Genomic DNA, 25894 nt, shown 5'->3' with positions numbered 1-25894 from the left:
GCAAGAACTGAGGTGTGAGCCACTTTATCAAGTCCTCTAAACATTGTGCGCAACATACAAGGATGACAGCACAAAGTGCATCTAACAGCCGGGTAACTGCAGAAGGTAATACCACGCCATAGCCATAGAAAACAAAATATTTCTAATCAACTGGGGTCAGAAAGTTTAGAAATTTATGTCTATTTCAAAATTTCAACTCTTCCAGTACTTATCAGCTGCTGTATGTCCTGCAGGAAGTGGTGTATTCTTTCCAGCCTGACACATTGCTCTCTGCTGCCACCTCTGTCCATGTCAGGAACTGTGGCAGCAGGTGGCAGCAGAGAGCACTGACTGGAAAGAATACAACATTTCCTGCAGGATATACAGCAGCTGATAAGTACTGGAAGACTGGAGATTTTTAAATAGAAGTAAATTACAAATTTGTATAACTTGCTGACACCAGTTGAACTGAAAGAATTTAAAGTACCCCTTTAATGCATTTCCATTAAACCCATGCACGACCCTGGATGAGGGTTTGCAGTCCTGCGATTGGCAACATCTCCCGATTCCGATGCCATAAATCCGCTCTGCAATGCTCCTGCATTTTTTTCTCCTTCTCACTGATTCCAGCTATTGCAGCAGGAGAATCTGCAGTGCACTATGGTGCGTTTTTTTTTTTTTGCATTACCAGCTGGCGGTCCTCATGGATGACCCCTGCATTGCAGCCCGGGTAATAAATCCTCCACATGGAGGTGAGCTCATTTGCAGAGCACTTTATTAAATTACTGCAGCAGAGAGCGAGGGCTTGTTGTGTGGGGGGGAGGGGGAGTGACACCAGGCTGAAATAAAAGATGCAGGCCCATATATTGAACGGTTTGATGCACATAGATAAATGAGGATGTCTATCAGCTGAGGGGAGGGGGGAGGGCTTCTCCATGGACGCTCGCATGTGCTGGCTGCTTCCTGTAAGATGACAGATGGATGATGAGGATTATGGTTGTAAACGGCTCGGCCCAATATCCTGAATCACGGTTTCTTTATATCGTGTGGGCGGCCGGAGCGTCACCTACCCGGGCAGGAGAAGCCATATGCAGTGATCACCTAATGGGAGTTAGTGGGTACATGGGGCCATCCCAGAGAAGGAATCCATGTCTATGTCCTTAGAGGTCTAAGGGGTCAATGTCAGTGTCCCTGGTAGAAAGGGTCAATGTCAGTGTCCCTGGTAGAAAGGGTCAATGTCAGTGTCCCTGGTAGAAAGGGTTAATGTCAGTGTCCCTAGCAGAAAGGGTCAATGTCAGTGTCCGTAGCAGAAAGGGTCAATGTCAGTGTCCCTAGCAGAAAGGGTTAATGTCAGTGTCCCTAGCAGAAAGGGTTAATGTCAGTGTCCCTGGTAGAAAGGGTCAATGTCAGCGTCCCTGGTAGAAAGGGTTAATGTCAGTGTCCTTAGTGGCCTAGGGCAGAGAAGGGGGCTCACTGTTGCATACTCGCCCCTTCTATCTCCACGTAGACTAGAATGGACCCCATCTTACAGACAGCTCCCCCCCCCCCCATCTCTCTCCAATGGTCCCCCCTCTCACAGATCTCTATACCCCACCTGCTCACATTACCATCCTGATGGCTTCAGGTAGGTGAACACTGAGGGGGGCATTTATGAAGACTCAAATGCCGGACTTAAATTAGACCCCTTCCCCAATTAGTGAAACCGGCCTAACCTGCGCCTTCCGTACAGCGGTCGCAGGAATGGTAAATCTGGCGCAGGAGGAGGCCACGCCTTCTCCCCACCTTGCTGAGCCCCCCTTGCGTGCCTGATACAGCTGGTGTATGCCATGGGTGCAGCATTCATAAATGTCCCCCTGTCCGTCCAGGGAGGGATGGAGAGGCCTGTCATACTGTTCTTTCTAGGATCAGGCAGAAAACTGTATCCACGCTCTGCCCTATCACTAAGTACCAGCTTCGAGGTGTGCTTTAAATCCTTTAAACCGTACTTCCAGGCAGTTTAGAGGGAACATTGATTGCAGTGTTCACATAGATGGCACTGTGACATCTACCACCTACCTAACCACTGTACCCCCCCCCCCCCCACCCCCAATGGCTGCGGTCAGCAGGATAATTCCCACACTGCAGACATTGTTCAGGGATAAGGAGCATGGCGGAGAGATCAGGATGGTGACTCGGCCTCCAGACTCCCTCAGTCCGATCGATCATCTATGGGATGTGATGGAGAAACGAGTCAGTCAGGTGTCATGGTGTTCAGGCCTTTGGCTCAGAGCTGTGTACAGTTAGGCGGGGGGGGGTAAAGTGTACCTGTCACGACCGGCCGCTATCGAAACAGCAGCGACGAGCTTCGTTGATCTGTAAATTTTTGTCTCCATGGATACAGAGACGCAACGAGACCATAATGTGCGCGACCCCCTTTGGATCCAACGTGGGCTATGCATTATGGTCTCATTGCATCTCTGTATCCATGGAGACCCAAATTTACAGATGGGAGAAGAACTCGCCACTTATCCGGAAGCGGGACGCTTTGACAGGTACACTTTATTGGGTTATCCAGGATTAGAAAAACATTGCTGGTTTCTTCTAAAAACAGCACCACCACAGGTTGTGTGTGGTATTACAACTCAGTTCTATTCACTTCAATGGAACTGAGCTGCAATACCACCCCCAAACTGAAGAGTGGCGCTGTTTTTGTTTTGTTATTAATCCCGGATAACCCATTTAAAGGGATTTTCCCCTTTTAAAGTTATGCGTGCTGTCGCTCCATTTAACCTTAAAGGGGTACTCCAGCGTGGGGGCACTTTTGCGCTGGGACCGGGGACGAGGTGGCCGAGGGAAAAGACTCACCTCCCCGATTCCAGCGGCGGGTCCCACATTGCGACACTCCGGTGCCTGGATCCCGGCCGCTTCCGGGCGTCTGACGCGGGACCGAGATGTGACGTCTCAGGTCGGCTCAGCCAGTCAGTGAAGGAGGCGGGATCCGTCTCAAGACCGCTCAGATCCCGCCTCCTTCACTGAGTGGCTGAGCGGTCCCAGCGCAAAAGTGCCCCCACGCTGGAGTACCCCTTTAAGAGGTGAGAAGATTGCTTGTAGGAGTCCCTATAGGTCCCCATACACCTTATACCTTTGTTGACAGTTACTGCTGCTTGGTTAGAATGTCAGTATAAAATGTATGGGGCTCTGTTGACCTCGACAGATGATGTCGGTGGAGATGGAAAATTCACCACCTGACCCCTTTGTTCGAGGAAAAATAAGCAGCAGCCAGAGCTCTCTCATTGTATGGGAAGAACAATCAGCGGGCGGAAGAGATAACTGACAACAGTTATTAGGAGTTACTATCTCATTTTTCAATATTAAAAAAAAACAACACTCAAAAAACAACCCCCTCTCACATAAAAAAATAACAAAAAAATATGATAAAAAATACAACTACATTTTAATAAAGTAATAAGAAAAAGACAAAACAAATCCATATAAATTGGGTATCAGTGTAATCGTACTGCCTCATAGACTACAGCGAAACCCAAAATGGGAAAACACAAGAAAAAAAAAGACCATATACCAGGAATAGTGTTTTTTGTGCCGTTTTTTAAGCGCAATATGTGGCCTAACAATTACAAAAGAAAATTATTTAGTCCGAAACAAAGTCATCAGAGTGAGTATATAAGAATCTGCACCAGGCTTTCCTCACCTGCCTGATCCACTAGGCCCCAGACTCTATGAAACAGGACTCTATAGAAATCCTGCACTGGAGCCACAGGGAATAGGGGGCCACTGCCGGCCATTCCTTCTCTATACCACAGAGATCCGGGCCCAGATCAGACTCCGAGCCACCACTGCTCAGGACTATGCCGCTCTATCACCACTAACACCATAGAGGTCTCCATCCCCTCGGCTGCCTGCACCATGTAGGTATATGACAGATATGGGTGTATATAGTGTGGACAGAGGCCTGTGTGTTACTATGACTAGGCGTACTATCGCCAAGATGCTGTATTCTAGTATAAATGGAGCCTGCCAGGTGCTGGGTTATTGGGTCATAGAAATAACCACAAATCTGCTGCGTTATGGTGAGATAATGTGCTGGAAACAATGGGCGGATGATCACACTGGATATGTGTATGTATATGGAGGTACTCCATGTTCCTCCTTCCTCTGCTCCTCCATTACTCTCCATGTTACCCCTTCCTCCATCCCATTACTCTCCTGCCCCCCCCTCTATACTCCATGCCCCCCCTTCCTCCATCCCATTACTCTCCTGCCCCCCCTCTATACTCCATGCCCCCCCTTCCTCCATCCCATTACTCTCCTGCCCCCCTTTATACTCCATGTTCCCCCTTCCTCCATCCCATTACTCTCCTGCCCCCCCCTCTATACTCCATGCCCCCCTTCCTCCATCCCATCACTATCCTGCACCCCCTTTATACTCCATGTCCCCCCTTCCTCCATCCCATTACTCTCCTGCCCCCCCTTTATACTCCATGTCCCCTCTTCCTCCATCCCATCACTATCCTGCACCCCCTTTATACTCCATGTCCCCCCTTCCTCCATCCCATTACTATCCTGCACCCCCTTTATACTCCATGCCCCCCTTCCTCCATCCCATCACTATCCTGCACCCCCTTTATACTCCATGTCCCCCCTTCCTCCATCCCATCACTATCCTGCACCCCCTCTATACTCCATGTCCCCCCTTCCTTCATCCCATCACTATCCTGCACCCCCTTTATACTCCATGTCCCCCCTTCCTCCATCCCATCACTATCCTGCACCCCCTCTATACTCCATGTCCCCCCTTCCTCCATCCCATCACTCTCCTGCACCCCCTCTATACTCCATGTCCCCCCTTCCTCCATCCCATCACTATCCTGCACCCCCTTTATACTCCATGCCCCCCTTCCTACATCCCATCACTATCCTGCACCCCCTTTATACTCCATGTCCCCCCTTCCTCCATCCCATCACTATCCTGCACCCCCTTTATACTCCATGTCCCCCCTTCCTCCATCCCATCACTCTCCTGCACCCCCTCTATACTCCATGTCCCCCCTTCCTCCATCCCATCACTATCCTGCACCCCCTCTATACTCCATGTCCCCCCTTCCTCCATCCCATCACTATCCTGCACCCCCTTTATACTCCATGTCCCCCCTTCCTCCATCCCATCACTATCCTGCACCCCCTTTATACTCCATGTCCCCCCTTCCTCCATCCCATCACTATCCTGCACCCCCTCTATACTCCATGTCCCCCCTTCCTCCATCCCATCACTATCCTGCACCCCCTCTATACTCCATGTCCCCCCTTCCTCCATCCCATCACTATCCTGCACCCCCTCTATACTCCATGTCCCCCCTTCCTCATCCCATTACTCTCCTGCCCCCCCCCCTCTATACTCCATGCCCCCCCTTCCTCCATCCCATTACTCTCCTGCACCCCCTTTATACTCCATGTCCCCCCTTCCTTCATCCCATCACTCTCCAGCATAGAGATGATCCAGCAGGATAACTATAAATATCCGAGTAGCGGAAGGAAATCTCCGGGAGACTCCGAGGGGAGCCAGTGCCATGTGTATATATAGAGGGATGATGGATGGCCGTCTGTAGAGAGAGAAGCGGATTTCTGGGTTACTATATATAGGGAGCGGTGATGAGCACGTGGAGATATAAAAACACAAGCACAAGACCAGAGAAAGCAATGAGCCCCATGTCCTCCGGGGCCCGCACCGTATCTACAGCTTAGGCTGGATGTGCATTAGTGAAGGAAAGACGTGGGCCGACATCTGACCCCGAAGAACACGAGATATGCACTTACGTGTATGTGTAATACATGAGCTGGGCAACTATGGGGGAGGAGGGGGTTATGCAGGATTACAAAAACACAGCTACTTTTTTTCCAAAAACAGTACCACCACTATACTCAGGTTTTGTGTGGTATTATTTGGCTCCATTCACTTCAATGGAACAGAGCTGCAATACCACACCCAACCTGAGAACAAGAGTGGTGCTGTTTCTGTTAGAAAGCAACTGTTTGTCTAGTCCTGGATAACTCCATGAACTGCAATAATAGGGTGATGACATTGCATTCATAAGGTCACTGTTAAGGTAACAGCATCGTTCCTGTACTGATTCTTCCTTCTACAGAGGGTATCTGGTTCCTTGTACTGACAGATAGTGATGCTAAGGAGTGATTGATCTCACCTCCCTTCCCTGCAGAGTCTGCCCCGTGATCTCTTCTTCTCTCCGGTGCAGACTGCCAGGTTTGCTTCTTCCCTAAGCACCCAGACTATTCAGCTTGTGTGATCTGCCCCCTCTGAGAACCCCAGTTTTCTTTATACAAACACCCCTACTTGCTAATATCTCTTAATGCTAAGAGAAGACGCAGCAGGAAGCACTGTGGGGCTGGTATTCTCAGAATCACCAGGACAGCCGGCTATGTAAAGGAGTACTGTGGGGTGGTATTATCTCAGAGTCACTAGGACAGCCGGCTATGTAAAGGAGTACTGTGGGGTGGTATTATCTCAGAGTCACTAGGACAGCCGGCTATGTAAAGGAGTACTGTGGGGCTGGTATTATCTCAGAATTACCAGGACAGTCGGCTATGTAAAGGAGTACTGTGGGGCTGGTATTCTCAGAATCACCAGGACAGCCGGCTATGTAAAGGAGTACTGTGGGGTGGTATTATCTCAAAGTCACTAGGACAGCCGGCTATGTAAAGGAGTACTGTGGGGTGCTATTATCTCAGAATCACCAGGACAGCCGGCTATGTAAAGGAGTACTGTGGGGTGGTATTATCTCAGAGTCACTAGGACAGCCGGCTATGTAAAGGAGTACTGTGGGGTGGTATTATCTCAGAGTCACTAGGACAGCCGGCTATGTAAAGGAGTACTGTGGGGTGGTATTATCTCAGAGTCACTAGGACAGCCGGCTATGTAAAGGAGTACTGTGGGGTGGTATTATCTCAGAATTACCAGGACAGCTGGCTATGTGAAGGAGCATGTGGGGCAGGTATCATCTTAAAATCACAAGGACAGCCGGCTATGTTAAGGAGTACTGTGGAGATGGTATTACCTCAGAATTACCAGAACAGCCAGCTATTAGAGATGAGCGAACCTGGAGCATGCTCGAGTCGATCCGAACCCGAACTTTCGGCATTTGATTAGCGGTGGCTGCTGGAAGTTGGATAAAGCCCTAAGGCTATGTGGAAGTCATGGATATAGTCATTGGCTGTATCCATGTTTTCCAGACAACCTTAGAGCTTTATCCAAGTTCAGCAGCCCCCGCTAATCAAATGCCGAACGTTCGGGTTCGGATCGACTCGAACTCGAACCCGAACCCGGTTCGCTCATCTCTACCAGCTATGTAAAGGAGTACTGTGGGGTTGGTATTATCTTAGAATCTCCACGACAGACGACTATGTAAAGAAGTTATACAGAACCTACTAAACGGTAGGAACTTTTTTCAAACATTATTTAGAAAGTTTATAAGCGAATGAACAATAAAAAAAAATCTTGCACATATTGTGGGCGTACAGGGGGCTGCTCTCTTTGTGATATCAGTGACCCAACTCTCACATTAAAACAATAACTTCCCTTTTTAGGACTCTTGAATAAAGATGCGTATCTTTGACAATGGTTTTACCAGACCTGTAGGTTCAATGAATTTGTTCCCCATGTCCTGACTTGCTGTATATACTTATCCCTGCAACCAAGGCTAGGTGTGTTTTTATAATGCCTCTAGGCCAGTCTTGGGCCATCGTTGCTCTGGTTCTTGGGAAAACCACCAGAGCGCAACAATGGGGCCTGTTATACACTCAGTGCAAGTCATGGGTCCTACCTCTCGTAAGTGCTCAGGAGTCTCAATGGATTCAATGTTCTCAAAAAGAGCGAACTATCTGGACTTCTCTTCCCCTTGAGGGTTCAGCAGTTGACCATTGTTCAGATTGGGATTAGCTGCTTCTCGGAGTCTCTTGCATTCAGTCTCCATTTATAGTCCATCCAGTTCATCCATATAGTCCATCCTCTTTCTGAGATCTCACTGTAGACTTCCAGACCCTGGTCTTTTCTAGCATTCATTTAGATGGTGAGAGCTGCCTGGTCACTGCCACACCTCACCCTACCACCACTGCTACTGCTGCCCCACACCTCACCCTACCACACCTGTCACTGCTGCCCCACACCTCACCCTACCACCACTGCTACTGCTGCCCCACACCTCACCCTACCACCACTGCTACTGCTGCCCCACACCTCACCCTACCACCACAGTTACTGCTGCCCCAAACCTCGCCCTACTGCCACTGTTACTGCTGCCCCACACCTCGCCCTACCACACCTTACTGCTGCCCCACACCTCACCCTACCACCACAGTTACTGCTGCCCCACACCTCACCCTACCACACCTTACTGCTGCCCCACACCTCACCCTACCACACCTTACTGCTGCCCCACACCTCACCCTACTGCCACTGTTACTGCTGCCCCACACCTCACCCTACCACCACTGTAACTGCTACCCCACACCTCAGCCTACCACACCTTACTGCTGCCCCACACCTCACCCTACCACTACAGTTACTGCTACCCCACACCTCACCCTACCACACCTTACTGCTGCCCCACACCTCACCCTACCACTACAGTTACTGCTACCCCACACCTCACCCTACCACACCTTACTGCTTCCCCACACCTCACCCTACCACTACAGTTACTGCTACCCCACACCTCACCCTACCACACCTTACTGCTGCCCCACACCTCACCCTACCACACCTTACTGCTGCCCCACACCTCACCCTACCACACCTTACTGCTGCCCCACACCTCACCCTACTGCCACTGTTACTGCTGCACCACACCCTTACCCTACTGCCACAGATACTGCTGCCCCACACCTCACCCTACCACACCTTACTGCTGCCCCACACCTCACCCTACTGCCACTGTTACTGCTGCCCCACACCTCACCCTACCACTACAGTTACTGCTACCCCACACCTCACGCTACCACACCTTACTGCTGCCCCACACCCTTACCCTACCACTACAGTTACTGCTACCCCACACCTCACCCTACCACACCTTACTGCTGCCCCACACCTCACCCTACCACACCTTACTGCTGCCCCACACCTCACCCTACCACACCTTACTGCTGCCCCACACCTCACCCTACTGCCACTGTTACTGCTGCCCCACACCCTTACCCTACTGCCACAGATACTGCTGCCCCACACCTCACCCTACCACACCTTACTGCTGCCCCACACCTCACCCTACTGCCACTGTTACTGCTGCCCCACACCTCACCCTACCACTACAGTTACTGCTACCCCACACCTCACGCTACCACACCTTACTGCTGCCCCACACCTCACCCTACCACTACAGTTACTGCTACCCCACATCTCACGCTACCACACCTTACTGCTGCCCCACACCTCACCCTACTGCCACTGTTACTGCTGCCCCACACCCTTACCCTACTGCCACTGTTACTGCTGCCCCACACCTCACCCTACCACTACAGTTACTGCTGCCCCACACCTCACCCTACTGCCACTGTTACTGCTGCCCCACACCCTTACCCTACTGCCACTGTTACTGCTGCCCAACAGCTCACCCTACCACCCTATTGCTGCCCCACACCTCACCCTACTGCCACTGTTACTGCTGCCCCACACCCTTACCCTACTGCCACAGATACTGCTGCCCCACACCTCACCCTACCACCACAGTTACTGCTGCCCCACACCTCACCCTACTGCCACTGTTACTGCTGCCCCACACCCTTACCCTACTGCCACTGTTACTGCTGCCCCACACCTCACCCTACCGCCACTGTTACTGCTGCCCCACACCTCACCCTACCACTACAGTTACTGCTACCCCACACCTCACCCTACCACACCTTACTGCTGCCCCACACCTCACCCTACTGCCACTGTTACTGCTGCCCCACACCCTTACCCTACTGCCACAGATACTGCTGCCCCACACCTCACCCTACTGCCACTGTTACTGCTGCCCCACACCTCACCCTACCACTACAGTTACTGCTGCCCCACACCTCACCCTACTGCCACTGTTACTGCTGCCCCACACCTCACCCTACTGCCACTGTTACTGCTGCCCCACACCCTTACCCTACTGCCACTGTTACTGCTGCCCCACAGCTCACCCTACCACCCTACTGCTGCCCCACACCTCACCCTACTGCCACTGTTACTGCTGCCCACACCCTTGCCCTACTGCCACAGATACTGCTGCCCCACACCTCACCCTACCACCACAGTTACTGCTGCCCCACACCTCACCCTACTGCCACTGTTACTGCTGCCCCACACCTCACCCTACTGCCACTGTTACTGCTGCCCCACACCTCACCCTACCACCACAGTTACTGCTGCCCCACACCTCACCCTACCGCCACTGTTACTGCTGCCCCACACCTCACCCTACCACACCTTACTGCTGCCCCACACCTCACCCTACCACACCTTACTGCTGCCTCACACCTCACCCTACTGCCACTGTTACTGCTGCCCCACACCTCACCCTACCACCACAGATACTGCTGCCCCACACCTCACCCTACGGCCACTGTTACTGCTGCCCCACACCTCACCCTACTGCCACTGTTACTGCTGCCCCACACCTCACCCTACCACCACTGTTACTGCTGCCCCACACCTCACCCTACCACCACTGTTACTGCTGCCCCACACCTCACCCTACCACCACTGTTACTGCTGCCCCACACCTTACTGCTGCCCCACACCTCACCCTACCACCACTGTTACTGCTGCCCCACACCTCACCCTACCACCACTGTTACTGCTGCCCCATACCTCACCCTACCACACCTGTTACTGCTGCCCCACACCTCACCCTACCACCACTGTTACTGCTGCCCCACACCTCACCCTACCACCACTGTTACTGCTGTCCCACACCTCATCCTACCACCACTATTACTGCTGCCCCACACCTCACCCTACCACACCTGTTATAGCTGCCCCACACCTCACCCTACCACCACTGTTACTGCTGCCCCATACCTCACCCTACCACACCTTACTGCTGCCCCACACCTCACCCTACCACACCTTACTGCTGCCCCACACCTCACCCTACCACACCTTACTGCTGCCCCACACCTCACTCTACCACCACTGTTACTGCTGCCCCACACCTCACCCTACCACACCTGTTATAGCTGCCCCACACCTCACCCTACTGCCACTATTACTGCTGCCCCACACCTCATCCTGCCGCCACTGTTACTGCCCCAAACTTTACCCTACCACCACTCCTACTGCTGCCTCTACCATACAGGGCCGCAGAAACCCACCAGACATCCACAGCCAACAAGTGAACAAACATTACAAACACAAACTTTTAAAATAACGTAGCAAAATGAGTAGACATAACCCAGAGGACAAAGTACGCCGACACTGTACACACCAAGATAAACAATGTCTTCCAATGTGTTCCGTCTCCTTTCAGGTAAAGACGTCTTCCCTACGTGTACCATACTTGTTATAGTAATTTATGGGCCATTATACAAGGATAAAACGGATAAAATGTTCTGCCCGGTAACCTAGAAAAGCCTGATGGTTGTGTGAGTCCTTTCCTTCCACAGTAGCGTTCTCCATCACGTCTCGGCGGTCCTCATCCCCTCAGCATCTCTACTCTTGCAGCAGTCGTTCCATTACAGTAATTGGTTGCAGTGCAGGCCTTGGATGGAATCAGCAGAAGGAGAGAGCCTCCCTTTAAATCACCGGCCTGACATGAGCAGCTCCATAAATAATGTAATGTGCAATGACATGAAGTATGCTCCGGGATCGACTATGAACAGTCCTGACTCCTCACTAATACGAGGCTCGCTGCTACAGTCTGAGGACAGGTGAATCAATTACAGGATTAGTCCTCTTGATTTACACAGTTCTTGTGGACACCTCATTATTCCTCAATACAGTCCGGCTCCATTTCATCCCATCGGCTTTGATGACTTCAGACTAATCTCTTGTATTGGGGGGGGGGGGGGGGGGGCTCACCTTGACGGCAAAAAAAAAAAAGTTGGTTTCCAAAGCAAAGAACAAAATTAATCCCATCGAAGAATAAGATGGCTGTGCTCACTACTGACCGACTACGTAGTCATCTTGGCAACAAAGCACATCAATGAGAGTTCACCGCCTTTTTTAGCCCCATGGACTCTCAATGTGGACATGGATATACACAGTACAGTAGTTTCAAAAACTTGGACAAAAAATTAATAGGACCTTGATAGTTCTAAGCACCAACCATATAAGCATATACAGAAGAGAAGATTCCCAATACATGAACCTAAATTTGACCTCATTCTTGGCTACGAAGCCATCCAAAAATAAGATGATCCTGGTCCCTCCGGCCTTCCTTCTTCCATTCTTACTTGTTACCCCAGTTCTGACCCATTCAAAAATCTATTTGATCCCTAAATGTCCCAATAAAGCTATATGGCAGGGAGATCGTGATGTAGGCTGGTCAGGGGTGGTGACATCACCAAAGAACCCAGAGACAAGATCCAGCCAAGTCTTCAGAGACCGCAGATGATGTGTAGTCTCTGGATGAAGACAACACCACTTTTTGTAATACTGCTGTAACTACTTGACCTCGTTCTTTCGTTGGTTTTCTTGTAGTTCTTGTGTTGCCGATTGGCCTGCTGTAGCTGTCCCTAGTGCTGAATACTCCCCATTTCTTTAGAATCGTCCCCAAACCTTTAGCTCGCCAAGACTCCTGTTGATCCCACAACTGGATTTGTCTCCTAGACATCTGATATAGCGTTATACTGTATATCTCTTATGGTGAGTCAACACAACTTTTCTTAGCTTTAATCCTATCCTGCAAAGAGTAGTCCTGACAGTTATCTAGGATGCGGCGCCTAGTCTGTACAGTAGAAACAAGCTGAGCAGACACTTGTGGTTTATCTGAGACATTGGCACATGATCCAGAACTTACTGACACGTTTATGAAGGGACTTTTGATGAGTTGGAGACTCACATTTGGTCTCCTTGGCCCCCAATGGAGATGAATCTGAGGGTTTACCCTCTGTGTACACAGAACATACAGACCTATAAGATCCCATTGGTAAGTTATTGATTCTGGTGGGCTTGAGCTGAACACTGGAGAACCATTTAAGAAAGTAATCTGCTGGAGTAGATCAGTCTCTCTTTTGGAGAAGAAGAGTGTTTGGGTTGAATGCCAATGATTGTTTGGGTCTTTTCTCTTCCGTTTGGTAAAAGACTGCATTCGACCAAATGTTGTAAATACATTGGATACAATGGCCTTAAGGTCCTTTGGGGGGCTCCAGGCTTATTGTCTAGGGTCCTGTACAGGGAGCCTGTCTTTTTGGCTGAAGTCCTTTACAGGGCTTCTGGCTTATTGGCTAAAATCCTTGGTGAGGCTTCTGGCTTATTGGCTGGGGTCCTTGGTGGAACTACTGGTTTATTGTCTGGGGTTCTTTGAGGGGCTCCTGGCTTATTGGCTGGCATCCTTGGTGGGGCTCCTGGCTTATTGGCTGGGGTCCTTGGTTGGGGTCCTGGCTGATGGACTGGAGTCCTTGGAGGGGCTCTTCACTTATTGGCTGGGGTCCTTAGTCAAGTTCCTTACTTATTGGATGGGGTGCTTGGTGGAGTTACTTACTTACTGGCTCAGGTCCTTGGTGGGGCTCCTGGCCTGTTGGCTCAGGTCCTTGGTGGGGCTCCTGGCTTATTGGCTGGGGTCCTTGGAAGGGCTCCTGGTTTATTGGCTGGGGTCCTTTGAGGGGCTGTTGGCTTATTGTCTGAGATCCTTTGTGGGGCTCCTGGCTTATTGGCTGGCATCCTTGATGGGCTTCCTGGCTTATTGGCTGAGGACCTTGGTGGGGGTCCTGGCTGATGGACTGGAGTCCTTTTGAGGGGCTCTTCACTTATTGGCTGGGGTCCTTGATGGAGCTCCAGGCTTATTGGCTGGGGTCCTTGGTGAGGCTCCGGGCTTATTGGCTGGGGTCCTTGGTGGGGCTCCGGGCTTATTGACCCCATGCGGATTGCCTTTTGTGTAATGTAATTTGTGACTCCAGCCTATATCTCCCCCTCACCCTTTCCTTGGAACTATCTCTTTAGCTGTCTATCAGTCTTAATGCTCCACAAGAGACATCCATGGTGATTTATGGCTGCACATGAGAGCGCTGAAACCATCACTCATTATTAATTTTGACATCACTCAATTGCTTCTGCTCACATTGATGGCACCCAAGACAGTTCTGAGACTGACAATGCAGGGAGCACTCTCTCCTCTAATGCCTATCTATAGTCTACTGTATAATATATTCCCAGTAGGGGAGCAGTCTGTCTACGACAGAACTGTCTTCTGTGCTAGGTTTTATCTTTAGCGGTCTACCCAGGGAAAAGTCTACGGCTATGTCTATTTCTAGCTGTCTATAACTGACTACAGCAGTCTCTCATGTTTTGTCTAGCAGTGGACGTCTCTCTCATGGGGAATTTCTCTGTCATGAGGAGTCACCTTCTCTAGCAGTCTATAAACGCCTCTCTGACGCCACATATTAGTATAGAAGAAGGCGCACTCTGGCTGCTGTCTTATATGCTGTCTCTTTACTATGAAGGCTGTCTCTCTACTGTGACTCTGCTGTCTACAATCTTGCTCACCTCAGTTCTTATAGTGTCCTACTATAGAGTCAGGTGCACTGTAGCAGTCTCTCTGGCTGGTGTCTCTCTACTGTGATGTCTGTCTCTCGAGGTCCTCATCTCAGTTGCTGTCTTTCTAGTCCTCTCTAAATTGTATTGATCTTAATTCTTAAGATGTTCCTTACTATAGGGTAAGGTGCACTCCAGAGGTCTCTCTGGCTGCTGTCTCTCTACTGTGATGCCTGTCTCTGGAAGTTCATATCGCAGTTGCTGTCTATAACCATGTTGACCCCAATTACTCATGCCGTCTATAACCATGATGGTGTCAGTTCTTCATGTGTCCTTCTATAGAGTCAGGTGCACTCTAGCAGTCTCTCTGATTGCCATCTCTGGCTGCTGTCTCTTTACCGTGATGTCTGTCTCTAGCAGTCCGTATCTCAGTTGCTGTCTATAACCATGTTGACCCCAATTCTTCATGATGAATCCTACCATAGAGTAAGGTGCACTCTAGCAGTCTCTCTGGTTGCTGTCTCTCTATAGTGATGTCTGTCTCTAGCAGTCCATATCTCAGTTGCTGTCTCTCTGCTCTCTATAACCACGTTGACCTCAATTCTTCATGATGTGCCCTTCAATAGAGGAATCTTCATCTGACACTGTCCCTCTATAAAAGAAGCTGCACTCTATACGTCTCTCTGGCTTCTGTCTCTTCACCGTGATGCCTGTCCCTACCAGTCCTGGACGGTGTGCCCCCCCTACTATAGAGGCTGGTGCACTCTAGCTGTCTTTCTGGCCGCTGTCTCTGGTGCTGTCTCTCCAGCCTCTGCAGGGAGGGAGCGATGGAGGGAGAGGAGGAGTCATCCAGAGGCTGGAGAGAGTACGAGACATCCAGATAAGCAGAGGGAGGGATAGACAGACAGAGAGAGAGAGTGAATGCAGAGCTAGAGAACCATACACCGACAAGATCTGTTCAGATTGTCTCAGGTAAGACGCGTATAGGTATGAATGTATGTGTTTGTATGTATGTGTGTTCGCGCACGCCTGCTCTGCTGTTGTTTAGATTGTAAGCTCTATGGGGGAAGCTTCTACCACTGTGATTGGTGTCATTTACCAGGTATACGTATAGGTCGCCCTGCACACAGGCATTGGGTTTGTGTTGGCTTGTTCTCGTATGGTGCAACCATCGGGGGAGATGTATCCCGGGGGCTCTGGGTTTGCCCCGCCATGAAGTGACACTGATTCCCATTGAGGTGACAATGACATGCAGTATTCGTATGCTATGACAGACGCCTACTGGGTGGAGAAGATGGCACTGATGCCGAGCGTCTCCGCTCAGGTGACATTGATGGTCAGTGATGTTGGCATCGGAAGTGGCCATGATGTTGGGTGTTGTTTGTAGCCATCTGCGTTACACCTACATGGGTTTACATGCATCCCGATGTGGAAATGGCAGTGACGACCCATGTTCCTGGAGAACACCATTATAGGCGTTAACGTATCACAATAATAATGGAGGGTTCCCCAATGGAGAGGTGATTCCCCGACACCATCTCATTGGGGGATACCTCTTATAGATATGTGTGTAGGACTCCATGGAGGATAACTCGAGGCATAAATCTCTGGTTTTCTATATGTTACGTGAAAGCGGATCGGATGGCACTGGCCGGAAGTCTTGCTGATGAAGTGACACGAGCCATACATTTCTGGGACAGGGTGACGGCTGTCGATGTTCAGGGTCAGGTTACCACTGCTGGAAGCGGCTGCGGGATTTGGAACAGGTCCCACTGCCCATGAGGGTATCATGGTGGATAGTGCATGGGTTTACAGTCCTGGAGATGGGTAATGTGGTGGTGGCTGCTTTGGAGGTGGTGGTGGCAATGTTGAGATGGTTCTACTGGTAATTCATCTGTAACACAATGTATTGGGTCAGGATAATGGTGGTGGAGAAGACTTATTGGTGGGGTATGAGGTTGTGGGCAATTCTTAAACTGGAGTTCATTTTATTAGGGTGATTTGTTTCTTTAAGAAAAATGTTCATGATCATGAATGAGTTGTCACAACCCCGCCCAGTTACTGATATCATACTATAACATTCATAACTAAAGGACGCCCCCTTAATAACAGAGGGGCTTAAAGGAAATCTATCATCTAAGCTTCTGACACATTGAGATATGGAAACAGGGCTCGGCTTCCAGCAGGGATAGCTGTTAGGTCAAGGACACCCATGGTGCCTTTTATACATCAGTCTGTGCTTCTTTAACATAGAAAAATGCTTTTACTCTTCTGTGCAATATGCAAGAAGCGTTCCCTGAAGTCTGTAAGGCCTCTTCTCTCCTCCTCCCATCGCTTTCCCTGCTTGATTGACAAACATAATTTTATTTTATTTTTTCCCCAAAACAGCTCCATACCTGTCCCTAGGTTGAGCGTTTTATTACAACTTTGCTCCATTCACTTCAGTGAAACTGCGCTGCAATACCACACCCAACCTGAGGACAAAGGTGGCACTGTTTCTGAAAGTAGCTATATTTTTCTAATCCTTGATAACCCCTTTAATTTACTTTATGGGAGTGGAATCCTCCTTTAGGCCATGTTCCCACACAGTATTTTTGCTCAGTATTTTGCAATCAAAACCAGCTGTGAGTGAACATAGCCTTGAGGTAAGGATGCAGTATTGAAAAGTTTGACGTGAATGGTGTGGCAAAAAAAGTTTGGCGTGATTGGCGTGACAAAATGTGATAAAGTTGCATAATGGACAAAAATTAGAAGCTTTATTTTCCCGGAACATGGAAATTAGAGTACGGGCCATGTTTCATGCAGGTTGCAGATGGTAATATCTCTGGCTGTGATTGGCTGCCAACTATTGGTGGTATCAGTGGTATATTAGTGTAATGGCAGGTCCTGTCAGATAGTAGAGTAACCACCAGTTTTTATAGGAACCCCTCTCTGTATCACTATCAAGTCCAAAAGGTGCAAATAAAACTCATCATGTATGAGTATCCCTGTAGTCATCTTTCTCACCTACCGCAGATGTACAGTCTCTAACTAGAGATGAGCGAACCGGGTTCGGGTTTGAGTCCATCCGAACGTTTAATTAGCGGTGGCTGCTGAACTTGGATAAAGCCCTAAGGCTATGTGGAAAACATGGATATAGTCATTGGCTGTATCCATGTTTTCCAGACAACCTTAGCGCTTTATGCAAGTTCAGCAGCCCCAGCTAATCAAATACCGAACGATCGGGTTCGGATGGACTCGGATGAGCGAACCCGGTTCGCTCATCTCTATCTCTAACCTGTCCCTGCTTCTGGGACAAGGCATCGGGACACCTTCCATCTCTTCATGTGGACTATATGGACGGCAGTAGGCTGCCAGACTCCTCTAGTGGTAACTTATCCTCCTAAGAACAAAAGGATCAGACAGTTGAAATCCAACATGCTGGACCATTCTCTTCCCCAACATCAGATGGTTGTCCAGTCCTCGGTGGGTTTGGCCACCATGTGTGATGTGTATGGGGCCTTAATGTGTGTGTCAACCTTCAGCCTAATTTACCTTAGGTGTAATGTAAAGCTCTTGGGCCTCAACAACAACAACTCCTGACCAGGGGCCCCACCTACCATGTATAACATTGGTGTCTTCTTATGCAGTAGTCATCATACACCAGGATCCGAGTGATACCGCTACCTCTGCACTTCCTATATCTTTACACATAGGTCTTATAGGTAGTAGTATTATGGCTGGTAATATTCTGGAATACTCTACAATGACCAGTCACCTGGGGACCTGCTTAAAGAGGTTGATAGTCATTGGTCTATGCTTCATAGCTACCAGTGTTTGGGTGGTGGTAGCCACCAGTCCTTAAGGGTATAGTTTAGTTTTTTAGAGATGGTGTGTGAGATGCGGTTGGTGGTTTGAGGTTACAATGATCACACAACAAGCTTCTGGTTTGAGGCCACAAATCCCCCTCCTCTAGTTGAACTGGAGCACCCAAAGGTGCCATAGACAATATATTGAATTCAGGCTAAAGCCCGGTGCTCCATCTTGTCATTTCTCCTTCATTGCCTCCTCTGGAATGACACCCTGTCAATTCTTCTTCTGCGTTGCGGTGTTTTTCTTCTCCTCCCGCTCATCCTTGCTGTGTCTCTCCTCCTCCCCCCTCCTCTTGCTCCCTGTCCAACTATTTCATTCATTTCATTAGCCAAGTAGGGGACCTGCTACACTTCCCCTATTAGCGTTGCATTTGCAGAGGCCTCTGCTTGACAGCTTGCTGCTCATAGACACATCTCCGGCGTACAACACAACACAGATACCGTAATACAGCGTTGGCTTGGAAATCATGCAAGGTCTTGTATATGTTTGGTATGCATCGACAGGCCTCGCTGTTATCTGTGAATAATTTCCTGTTTCTTAACAAGCTGCTGTTTTCTATCATCTTGCTAATTGCCATATGCCTACTTCAACAATGAGCAACAGTAGGCACTAATAACTCCCTGGCTTCTGCATCGTAAACCTCAACATGCCTCCCTGGGTTTTGATGGATGACTGATGGTTCCCGGGGGTTAACGGATGACTGACTGAGCCGATGGCTTCATGGGCGACTGACAGTGCCCAGGTCTTCATGGGTGACTGACACAGCTCAGATCTTAATGGATGATTGAGGGTACCAGGGTCTTGCCATGTGACTGATAATGCCTGAGACGTGATAGGCGACCAATGGTGTCTTGGCATTGATGTGTGACATATCGAGACCTGGTGACCATCAGCCATCCTTCAAGACAAAGTATATTTAAGGTTGACATGTGACTGTTGGTACCCAGGTCTAGATAAAAGACTGAAGATGCCCAGGTCTTGAAGGGTGATTAACGTTGCCTGGGTCTTCATAGCTGACTGAAGTTGCCCAGGTCTTGGCGCGTGACTTGGAATGCCCAGGTCTTGATCGGTCACTGACTATCCCCAAATCTTGATGGGTGCTTGATGATGCCTATGTTGATGTGTGACTAGGGATGCACAGGTCTTGATGGGTGACTAGGGATGCACAGGTCTTGATGGGTGACTGGTCCTACCCAGGTCTTGATGTGTGATTGATGATGCCCAGGTCTTGATGGGTGACTGGCAGTGCCCAGGTCTTGATGTGTGACTTGAAATGCCCAGGTCTTCAGGGGTTTCTGACTATCCCCAAATCTTGATGGGTGCCTGATGATGATCAGGTTTTGATGTGTGACTGGTGGTGCCAAGTGTTGATAAGTTACTGATGGTTACTGATGCCCAGGTCTTGATAGGTGACTGAAAATGCCCTGGATACCCTTGGTGACTGAAGTTGCCAGGATCTTGAAATGTGATTGGCATTATCCAGGTTTTGATGCATGAGTGACAAGAAATATTAACTAACCAAAGAAAAAGTCCTAAATATTCTCATAACAGTAGGAGGTGCAAAGGTTGCAGGTTTACATAGGGCCCTGTGCTTCGGATGACTCAATAGTCCCAGTGACACATAAGAAGACCCTTGGGGCAGGATTGGCCATTTATGTACCATGTATTAAGTTCTTTCAGCTGTCCGTATTTTGAGCCTCTGAATGTAATTTTATTAGGACCAATTTATTGGTTCAGTTACGCCCCCTATATTTCCCATATGTAAATGGAAGCTTTCCCGGCAACAAGGTCTCTTTAACAGCAACTGAATTCTGCACCATCCGTGAATGGCATACATGTAAATGACAATCCCCGAACGACGGGGTCTGTACTCTCCGTGAGCAGTCAGGCGTATACAACTCTAGTGTATATATATGCATGTTTATTGAAACGTTATCTGCGAGCTGGCCCAAAATAGACAAGAGACAGCTGCAGGATATGTCTTGCTCCCAGTCTCTTTTTCTATTTATTCCCCCACCACCACCAACACCACCAGCTGAAGCTGACAGGGAATACAGTCAAGGGTGGCAGGGGGGTAACCTGGGTCAGTACTTGTCAGGAATCACACACCATAAAATGATGGCTATTTGGGGACATCAAAGAGAGATTCCAATGGAGGTTATAAATGTATTATTGCTATTGTAAGCCATTAAAATATCTGGGAATTCCTGGTTATAAATTCCTTTAATCTGGTGTCAATGGGAGTTAATAGGTGCAGGGGCAAAATCCAGAGGGCGAAAGCCTGAAATAACACAATCTGCCCCAAATTTTTACCTAGAATTTGGCTACCGCCCTTTAACCTATGGCCTGTTAGGGCAGATGGATACAGGTTAGGGTATAGGGACAGCCTTCGAGTCAGAGATCAGAAAATTTTTGAACTAATATCCACACGGTTCTTCAAACCCTTCCCAGAGGAAAAATAGAATAATATATTGAACTTTAACATACCAGTACAGAGACCCTGACCAATCAAAATTTTAGATGAAGAGTATACACCTTAATGTAATTGACGAATCAACCAGTCCGAGTATGAAATGGTCTCCTATTCATTTGAAGGTTTGGTATGTAATACTAAGTCGGTGACCAAACAATACTGGCTTCGGCCATGGCAGCTGTTTGTTGGGAGCTTTCAGAAGTCAAATCCGGGAGGGTCACAGAAGTTGAGGTTTTGGGTGTTCCTTTCCCCATTCTTAGTGTAGCTGTGTAAGATAAATCTCCATCGAAATTTCAGTAGATTCAGATACTCTCTGTAGGATATCAGCTCGAAAATAATCCACTGATGGCAAAGAATTGATGTTGCTGAATTTATGATGAGGTTCTCCAACCATAGCGTCATCTCTGGGGAATCTGTTGTTCACGTACGTATGTATAGTAGTGATGAGCGAATACTGTTCGATCGAATAGATATTCGATCGAATAGTGAGTATTCGATTATTCGATATTCGTACGAATATCCCGCGAATATTCGATATATATTCGATAAGCGTTCAAGTCCCCCAGCTTCCGGTTTTACCCTCCAAATGGTCAAATAGATGTTTTTCACTAATCGAATACTTGTTCCCATAGACTTTAATGGAATCGAATATTCGATCGAATATTCGAACATTCGTGGGATATTCGTACGAATATCGAATATTCGAATATCTCACTATAACGCTCATCACTAATGTATAGTAAAAGGTTCTTAGACATCCAGCATTGTTTTGGCTAGTTTATGGCCTATACTGTCATTTTTAGTTAAAATATCCATGTAACAGTTCATTATGAGCATGACCTTTGACGTTATTGGAAAACTTTGCAACCTAACTATTACCATCTGTTCAGAATTTTCATTGGACCTTAAAAAGGACACCCCGGCCCACACCAGTCCTGTGAACCATGATAAGAGAGGCCTCTACAATCCCCTCCCTTAACCTTACACTCCCCCTTCTCTCTATCGCTCTCCATAAACCTTCTGTAGCTCGGCATCACGCTGCTTGTTGATGGTGAGGTCACAGCTGTTGCAGGGTTCCTGGGGGTGAGAGAAACGAGGTGGAGAAGAAAAATAGGGACTAAGAACTTAAAGAGAGGAAGAGAAGGTGAGAAACGTTGTGACTGAGAGAGATAGGGGCATAGGGGGAGATGAGGGATCTTGTCTGCAGTTTCTGAAGGTCTGGTTTTAATAAGTTGTCTTGGCTTTGTCAGTGTTTTCTCAGGTTGTCCATCTTCGTCTTGATCTCCTCAACACTGCTCACTGCCCTCTTTCTTTATCTGTCTCCTTGCAACAAATTCTCCTTTCTTATCTCTTGGCCACTCATGTTTTTTGTAGAAATTGTCCGCTTTCCAAATCGGTGAATATTTTGTTTTTGATTCCTGTTCAGTTTTATTTGCTTCTTTGATAACTTGAGTCACTTGCGTGTTAATGTAGAATCTTTTTGTTTTTTCCCCCTCTTTTCGCAGGTAATTTCAGTGAGGACCAGTCATGCAGTTCTTGTCTCTTACGCTGTTTGGTTTCTGCACCCTCTCTCTCCTCTGGTCTCATGTGTTCGGCCAAAGTGATTCGGAACTTCTGGTCACCACCCGTTCGGGTAAAGTGCGAGGGAAACAGATAAATGTCCTCTCCAGCCATGTCATCGGATTTCTAGGAATTCCATTTGGAGAGCCACCAGTTGGAAAGTTGAGATTTCGACGGTCAGAACCAAAAAAGCCATGGAGTGATGTTTGGGATGCCAGCAATTACCCTAATGCATGTCACCAATACTTTGACACCTTATATCCTGGTTTTTCTGGTATGGAAATGTGGAATCCTAATAGGCCCATGAGTGAGGACTGCTTGTACCTTAACATCTGGGTCCCTTCCCCTCGCCCTACAAATGCAACAGTCATGGTCTGGATATATGGCGGTGGCTTCTACAGTGGATCTTCTTCCCTTGACGTTTATGATGGTCGCTACCTATGTCACGCAGAAAATGTCATAGTGGTTAGCATGAACTACCGCGTGGCAGCATTTGGTTTTCTGACACTGACACCAGGAAGTGCCGATGCACCAGGTAACTTGGGCTTATTTGACCAACGCCTGGCACTTCAGTGGGTCCAAGAGAACATAGCATTTTTTGGTGGTGATCCTAAGACAGTGACTATCTTTGGAGAGAGTGCTGGGGGTGCCTCTGTTGGCATGCATGTACTCTCTCCAGGTAGCCATCCTTATTTCTCTAAAGCTATACTTCAAAGCGGTTCTCCAAACACACCATGGGCAACTGTTACACCCCAAGAGAGTCGGCGTCGGGCCGAACTGTTGGGCAAGCTGCTAGATTGTAAACAGGGTAATGATTCAGAGCTGCTGAATTGTCTCCGTACAAAACCAGCACAGAAGCTTATTGACAACGAGTTTTCTGTCCTTCCGGCACCAAGTGTTTTCCGTTTTGCCTTTGTTCCCGTGGCCGATGGAGACTTTTTCCCAGACACACCAGAAATATTATTGAACATGGGCAGGTTTAAGCCATGTCCGCTGATTGTAGGTGTCAACCAGAATGAAGGTTCCTACTTCCTACTGTATGGAGCACCAGGCTTCAGCAAGAACAATGAGAGCCTGATCACTCGGGAGGAGTTCCTCGGAGGGGTGAGAATGAGTGTCCCTCATGCCAATGACATTGCTCTTGAAGCAGTTGTGATGCAATATACAGACTGGGCAGATGAAAATGCTTCAATAAAAAACAGGGAAGCTATGGACCAGATAGTGGGAGATCAGAATGTCATTTGCCCCATGACCCACTTTGCTGGGAAGGTGTCAGAGTTTGGAAATCAAGTTTATGCTTATTACTTCGACCACCGGGCATCCAACCTCGCTTGGCCACAATGGATGGGTGTTCCTCATGGGTATGAAATAGAGTTCGTCTTTGGTCTTCCTCTGGAACCAAAATTTAACTACACCAAACAAGAGGCAGACCTGAGTCGGCGAATCATGCGCTACTGGGCCAACTTCGCACGGACTGGGTGAGAGTGAACATAATGAAGTCTATGCACCATTAATGCCAAATTGAGATGAGAACATACTATGGCAGTATGACACGCTCATTCGGACTTATATAATGGTTCTAATCTTGTTTTTATTTTTCTACTAGGAACCCTAATGAGAATTTGAATTCCCGTATACCAAAATGGCCTATGTACACAGGACAAGAACCGAGGTATATAGCACTGAATAACAAGCCGCCCCAGGACCTGAAGGGAATAAGAGTCCAGACATGCACTTTCTGGAACCGATTCCTGCCCAAACTCCTCAACATCACAGGTATGATAGACTTCTTATACAAAGACCTTCATTCCAGACAATCATTGTTGACTTCTTAAGCTGTTCATTGCCCCATACACGTTGACTGGCTTAGGAACTGTTACTGAATAGTTGTATCAGGGTTGAGATAATTCATGTAGAACACTTTAGGCCTTCATCCTAACTATCACCCTTCTTTCGATGCCAGGAGTTGAATGCCGAGCATTCTGGTTTGGCGAAACTGGACGTCACTCAACACTAGTGGAGATCTTTACCCCATTTTCCCCAGATACGGTTGGTAAGATCTGGACTAGGGATGGTCCGAACCTGGTTCGGATGGGGTTCGTACGAACCCGAACCATCCGCAATGATTACCGCTGTCTGCCCGCTCCGTGCAGCGGGCGGATCCAGCGGGAGGAACGCCTGGAAAACTGGGATACAGCCATAGCCATAGGCTGTATCCCAGTTTTCCAGGCGGTCCTCCCGCTATATCCGCCCGCTGCACGGAGCGGGCGTACAGCGTGAATCCGATGCCGAGCGTTTGGGTTCAGCCAAACCCGAGCCTCGGCGGGTTCGGACCATCCCTAATCTGGGCACAGAGCACAGTCCATAGTCATGCGGAAGAAACAGGTCTATATACAAAAGGTACTAGAAACAAAATATAAGACAGCGCTCCATAGCGTAATTCAGACAGGGCTGAAGTGGTGAAAGTAAGCACATAGAACTCTCACCTGAGTAGGTTGTGCTGATGTAAGACACAACTCTTACTGATAGCATGTGAATGAACCGCAGCCACTCCCGACTAATCCCCACAGGGATTAAAGACAGAGAGTATCCTCCTCCATTCCAAGGCGGGTAAAAGAGGCGCAGCTCCAAGTAGTAATAGTGAATATAAAATATCATAAAATTTATTAAAAGAATTATGCCAGCGACACAACGCGTTTCAAGACCGGTCCGGTCTCCCATTATTAGACACTTGATAAAGAGACCGGACCAGTCTCGAAGCGCGTTGTCGCTGGAGAAACACTGCAGTTATGTGGGTTCCATCGCTGGAACTTCAACATCTCCCGAAACTAAGATGTCCTCTCAGAACAGAGCAATGGGGCTTCCAAAGCGTTCCAGAGCAATGGCACTGACCAACCATGTGCTGCTACTCTGGTAATTCAGGAGACATTAGACCTTTGTTATCAGGACAAGTAGGCGGGTCTCACTGGTCGGACATCCAACCATCAGCTAGTTGTAACCGTGAATAATTTTTACTCTTAAAACCCCTTTAAGTCAATGGCAGACATAAGAAGACTGTGGGCAGTATCTAAATCCTGTCAAAACTAAAAGGATTTTCAGACAACTATCTCATGTACTGTACATTCCTGTGTGAGAGTGTCCGTGGTGCCTATCTAGTCTCAGGCAGTACAGAAAACATGCACATAGTCTTCTAAGGCCTTAGGTTATGCCCAAATCCTGTCTTTTTTGTGGGATCTGTAAAGTTAAATGTTAAAGGGGTACTCCAGCGGGGGAGGCACTTTTTAGCTGGGACCGGGGACCAGGTGGCTGAGGGAAAAGACATCCACTCACCTCCCCGGTTCCAGCGGCGGGTCCCGCAT

The 25894-nt window shown here is 48.6% G+C and overlaps 1 protein-coding gene across 5 annotated transcripts in view; it reads left to right on the top strand.

Moving 5' to 3' along the window:
* Positions 1–25894, top strand: part of ACHE (acetylcholinesterase (Yt blood group)) — a 47735-nt gene that overhangs the window by 12267 nt on the left and 9574 nt on the right. For 3 of the 5 annotated variants that reach the window (XM_069948348.1, XM_069948373.1, XM_069948380.1), the window contains exons 1-3: positions 15546–15622; positions 22481–24013; positions 24142–24311. In XM_069948348.1, the coding sequence (XP_069804449.1) occupies positions 22503–24013; positions 24142–24311 (1681 nt within the window). In that variant the 5' untranslated portion in view covers positions 15546–15622; positions 22481–22502. Of the gene's footprint in view, positions 1–15545; positions 15623–22030; positions 22120–22480; positions 24014–24141; positions 24312–25894 lie in introns of those variants that run through there. The other 2 variants (XM_069948365.1, XM_069948355.1) reach the window with 2 other exon arrangements.

The sequence above is a fragment of the Dendropsophus ebraccatus genome, chromosome 1, assembly GCF_027789765.1.
Source record: "Dendropsophus ebraccatus isolate aDenEbr1 chromosome 1, aDenEbr1.pat, whole genome shotgun sequence".
In the NCBI taxonomy this organism is placed as follows: Eukaryota; Metazoa; Chordata; class Amphibia; order Anura; family Hylidae; genus Dendropsophus; species Dendropsophus ebraccatus.
Note: the sequence above shows the minus strand (reverse complement) of the source record. Positions and strands in the feature narration are given on the sequence as shown.